General features: G+C 43.1%; 1 gene segment (V, D, J or C); it reads right to left on the reverse strand.

Annotated features, from left to right (window-relative positions):
- Window positions 1-5,134: 5,134 nt before the first annotated feature.
- On the reverse strand, window positions 5,135-5,603 carry LOC132869388 (Ig heavy chain V region 914-like). The segment is given in 2 exon segments: window positions 5,135-5,454; window positions 5,564-5,603. Coding segments are annotated over 2 exon segments (360 nt in total).

A 5,603-nucleotide genomic window follows, 5' to 3' on the forward strand; every position in this document is an offset into this window, starting at 1 on the left:
ATTTCTGTCTTGCTTTGTCAAACCAGAAGCTCTCTTGTCAACCAAAATGAAAGATCTTGACATTGAGAAGAATGTGTTGCGACAGAGAGACATCTTCTATAGAGGGAGTACATCAACCATCATGAAAGATTCCCACAAGCACACAACAGTGAAGCAATTTCAAGATAAGGCACAGGAGGCATACATCAGTTGTGGCAAGTACCTGCAGAAGTTGTTGCCACTTGAAAACAAGCTTTTGGAGGCTGCGTCAGCAATTGACCCTCTCGCAAGAGGCCACAGCAAGACCTTAGGACTGTTGAGGATCCTGCCTTCCTTGGTCACAAATGTGCTGAGTGAAGATGACCTGAATGCATATGAAGTAGAAATTCGGGCCTATCAGGTGGACACATCATTACCTCCAGCAGCTGACAAGCAAGGTGAAGAACTAGCACTTGATGTCTGGTGGTCAAGTCTGTTCAGACAGAGCACTTACCCTGCCTTGTCAAAAATGGTAAAGGCTCTTATGAGCTGTTTCCATGGCCCCCAGGTGGAAGGAGCTTTCAACACCATGGGAGATGTCCTTCATCAGAAAGCTTGTAGGATGGATATCTCCACTTACAGTGCCATCCAGACAGTAAAGTATGGTTTAAGAGCTAAACAGAAATCTTCAGTTCAGCATTTTTCAAGGAAAGACATTACAATGGATCCTGTCAATGGAAGACTCTGCTTGAATATAAGAACCTCCAGCAAGAGATACAGGGAAGCCCTTGAGCAGCAAGAAGTTGAGAGAGAGTCCAAGAGGCAGAAATTGTCACTAAAAGCCAAGAAAGATGCAACCAAAGCAGAGACAAAGAGGAAGATGCAAGCTGCCCAGAAATTTGCTAGGAAAGCGCATATAAGAGCAATCCGAGCAAAATGTCTCCATTGAAAAGAAATGTAATGAGTAGTTGTAAATAGTGAACTGTGTATATAGTTTGGACAATAACTCATCAGGTCATTGATCATTAGTCCTGTGAAATGAAGACAATTCATGAGCTGTAAATAGACTGTAGTGTATGAAATTGTGAGCAGATCCAGCAGGTCCTTTGGATAATCAGGTATGTTTACTGCAAAAAAATTTGTTAAAAAGACTGAAGCATTTGCTTCAAATGATTCTGTTTGTGATCATTTTTCCATGGTAATTTGCTTAAAAACCAGGAGCTTCGGGGGGCTTCGCCCCCCTTGTCCCCCCACCAGGGCGGAGCCCTGGACCTGGCTGGGGGCCTGCGGCCCCCAGACCCCCGGCTATTTTTCAGTCTTTTTCACTTTGGTCAAATCACATGCCTGGCTTCACCACTCTCCCAGTCTTCCTGCTCATCCGCTCCTTGGCACTGCACTTAGTGGAGTCAGGATTAATCCTGACCAAAAACCTATGAAAATGAGTATAGGAGTAAGAGGGTGGGACAATATTTACATGTCAACGAGTCTTCTGTTCTCTAATAAAGCATTCAAGTTGTAAGGAGACTTCAACCTACACTATTTACATACTCAAGACCAATAACATTTTAAAGGAAGAGGGTGATTTTGAACAGCTTTTCAATTGTCAATTTGCTTTTACATTTCAATCTTTACAATCAACTATTTGAGATAGTTAATTCCTCTGAACAAACTCCAAATGTTGTGTTGGCTTCCACCTGATACTCTCGGTTGAAAACATAGTAACAGGCGAAGAGAGCGGCCAAGGCAGTGGCGAAGTCAGTCAGGTGAGCAGCAGGTGGAATTATGACCCTCCCCTCGATCAACAGCATCCATTTTTTTGCAGTCAGGATTGTCTCTCCTTAGTCAGAGATTACAAAGATTATATTTCATAGCAATACATTCCATAAATGATTTGCTCCACATGAATGACTGTAAAAACAGGTCAAGGAGCATACATATCTTCCAAGCAGTGCATAAAACAGATAAAAGGCGCAGATAAAGTAACTGGGTTGGTGAAACATAAACAAAAAGTGACACATGCATAGCAAGCAACCTGAAATAGCAATCATGACAGCAGAGTTGGCTACTAGGAATGAGTACACCATTAGCTGTATCTGTTCAAATCAACTAAATTATCTATATCCGTACTCTGAACGGGCCTTAACCCGGAAGTGGGTGTGGTTTAAAGTTTGGCTCCTACATGGAGAACTAGAGGTCTTTTTGTGCTTCCGGCTCAAGTGTGAGGAAAAGGGTGAACGGACATGAAAATACTTTGAACAGTTAGTATAGGGGCATGACACTTTTTTGCCATCTTTAATCTTCTTTGCCATCCAACAGTGCAAGCCAAATCAACTCCATCAATTTGCCTTTCAAGTCCTGGTTTAGCTGTCTTCTTGTGAGGGCAGTACATATGGACTTGAATGGTGCCACGTTTAAAAAAAGTGGCAGAGCATTCTGCTACCCCACAGGGAAATCTGAAATTCATTAGATTTCTGTGAACCCTCAAATGATGAATGCTAGGGTTTTGCTGGGATTCGAACCTGGTTCGCTGGTGTGATAATCCAGCAAACCCCCACTAGGCCACCAGGGGGATGACTCAAATGCAGAGGCGTGAGGCAGAAGTAGAAAAGTATCAAAAGGTTTATTTACAATATATACAGTCCAAACGAAAATAATCGAAAACGCTCAGAAGATGAAGGGAAAAAATAAGAAATATCCAAAGTACAAAAAAGCCAAAAAACCAGAAAAGAAAAGGCAAAAATACCAACGCTCAGAAGATCCAAAAAACACAGCAAATACTAGGTCCAAAAAGCAAAGTGCAAAACCAAAAAGACAAGGAACACGGTACAGAGGAAACTGGAACTAAATATAACAGCACAAAGACTCCGTCACAAGAGGACTGAACTCAGGGGTATAAATACACAAACTAATTAAGGACAGGGCGGGGCAGGAAACAGGCAATAAGACAAAAACAAAACACAGAACACAGTGGTGACCTCTAGAGGCCAAAACAAACATGACCAGAAAAGGAAATAACAGCGGCCTCTAGAGGCCAAAACAGTCCCAGTCCTAACAATGAACAAATGCAGGAATTGAAGCTGTGGTGAAATTACAGTACTTACATGAGTAATTCATTTTGATGGCAAGGAAACTGGTTAACACTTAGCTGGATACCTGTGGTTGATCACAGCCTGACAAGGGAGGCACAGAGTGTAAAACTTATTATTTTTTAAAATTTTATAGAACAAAATATGGCGGCACGGTGGTGTAGTGGTTAGCGCTGTCGCCTCACAGCAAGAAGGTCCTGGGTTCGAGCCCCGGGGCCAGCGAGGGCCTTTCTGTGTGGAGTTTGCATGTTCTCCCCGTGTCTGCGTGGGTTTCCTCCGGGTGCTCCGGTTTCCCCCACAGTCCAAAGACATGCAGGTTAGGTTAACTGGTGACTCTAAATTGACCGTAGGTGTGAATGTGAGTGTGAATGGTTGTCTGTGTCTATTGCCGCTTTTCCACTACAAACGCGGCTGAGTCGGGCTGAGCGGGGCTGTTGGAGTTGCATTTCGACTACAACCGCGCTGAACCGTGCTGGCTGGAAGTGGGTGGACACATTGGGTGGAGTTAGCGAAAGTGGGTGGACGTCAGGTGATGTCGTTAAGCAGCGCAAACAGTGACATCAGTGATCTTTTAAGCGGTAGTCTCACGACCCGGATAGTACACAATAAACATGGAGGACATGGAGTCATTAGTGTTGCTGGTCTTGGTGCTGTGGCTTGTTGTCACCGACAACGCGGACAGATACTGGCAAGAGCGTATAGATGAGGCGAGGCGCATAAGGCTTCAGAAATTCTCGTAATTCGTAATTCTTCTCCTTCCGGGTTTACGGTGTTTACAGATCCCAGCGCGCTCGCGGGGCGTGTGTGGGCATGTGAGGACACTCCTCCTCACCAATCAGTGCACAGGGGAGTGTCTGCTCACGCCCCCAACCTCACTCGGCACGGCTTGGCTCGCTTCAGCCCCACTCCAAAACGGTGCGAGTTTTAGGGGCTAAGCAGGGCTGAAACGAGCTGAGTCGTGCTGGTTTTTGGTAGTCGAAACGCGAGCCGTGTCGGGCTGAAGTGAGCTGAAGCGAGCTGAAGTGAGCTGAAAAAGGGTAGTGGAAAAGGGCCATTAGTGTCAGCCCTGTGATGACCTGGCGACTTGTCCAGGGTGTACCCCGCCTTTCGCCCGTAGTCAGCTGGGATAGGCTCCAGCTTGCCTGCGACCCTGTAGAAGGATAAAGCGGCTAGAGATAATGAGATGAGATGAGATGAGATGAGATGAGATGAGATGAGATGAGATGAGATGAGAACAAAATATATGAACAGGAAAATATCTGCTGACTGATTTTCTGGAAGTCCCGACGCTACTTGGTGGTGGATACAGGATGAATACTCCCACAGAAGCAAAAGTTGGAGGGAAAAAAAGGCAGAAAAAAACTCTCCCGCGTAGCCAAAAATGTTAAAACGGTGAAAAAAATGAACATAGACGATGCAAACACACACAAACACAACAAAAATGAACACAAGCACAAAACAACGCCTTGTCTAACGAACCGATATTAGAGTGATTAGGAGCAGTCATGAAGCTTTCCTTACTCTGACAGAGTCAGAACTGCAAGTGCTGTGTTCGCGGGTTGTCCCGTTTACGTTGACGTGACTGGCCCATTCGAAGCACGACCGTTGAACTCTCTTGTTCTTCTTCTTTAGGGATTGAACTCTCTTGATCCTCATTGGATAAATTTATGTCACCCCATGTCAGCCAGTGAAAGAAAAAAAAAGATAAAACTTACTGTTTATAAAAAATAAAAATGCATTATGAGTTAATAATGCAATAAGAAGTCATAAATATGATATAAAAAGTATGTGCCCAGATACTTTTTTGAATCTAATATATATATATATATATATATATATATATATATATATATATATATATATATATATAAAATACAGTAGTTTACTTTTCTATTTACAGTACTATGCTGGCTATTATGATTGTCTTTACAGTAACGCTTTGACTACTGTGATTTTCACTGTAATACTTAGACTACTGTGAATTTGTCATGTGGACAAGGTTTTATTGTAAAATTTACAGCATTAATACATACTGTAAAAATCATACACAGTAATGTTACTGTGTTTAATACAGTAAATAACTGTAGATTTCACAGCCACTTTTTACAGTGGTAATACACAGCTGTGTCTTTAGTCTGCAGATTCTGTCTTCTCAGAGTCACCGTGCTGCTGGAGCCGTCTTTAGAAATACTGAACTTGTTTTTTAGAAAATCTTTAGAACCAATTGCTCCACCACCCCAAATGTCGTTTATCCATTCCAGGGTTTTCCCTGCAGGTTGTTGGATCCAAGCCGTGGCGTAGCTGTTATCAGTAACAGAGTAGCCGGATACTTTACAGCTGAGGGTTAAAGAATCTCCTGGCTTTAACATCACTGAGGTGACCTGAGTGAGTTTGACTGCACAGTCCACATCTGAAAAACATAAGAGACATCACAATTTCAGTCAGAAATGTCTGTACAGTATGTTATCACTACAATAATTTGCTCTGAGCTCTGAGTTCATGATTGAAGTGAAACTCACAGGATGAAGCTGCCAGCAGCAGCAAAAATGGAAGGAACAT

This window comes from Neoarius graeffei, chromosome 20 (assembly GCF_027579695.1).
Source record: "Neoarius graeffei isolate fNeoGra1 chromosome 20, fNeoGra1.pri, whole genome shotgun sequence".
NCBI lineage: Eukaryota > Metazoa > Chordata > Actinopteri > Siluriformes > Ariidae > Neoarius > Neoarius graeffei.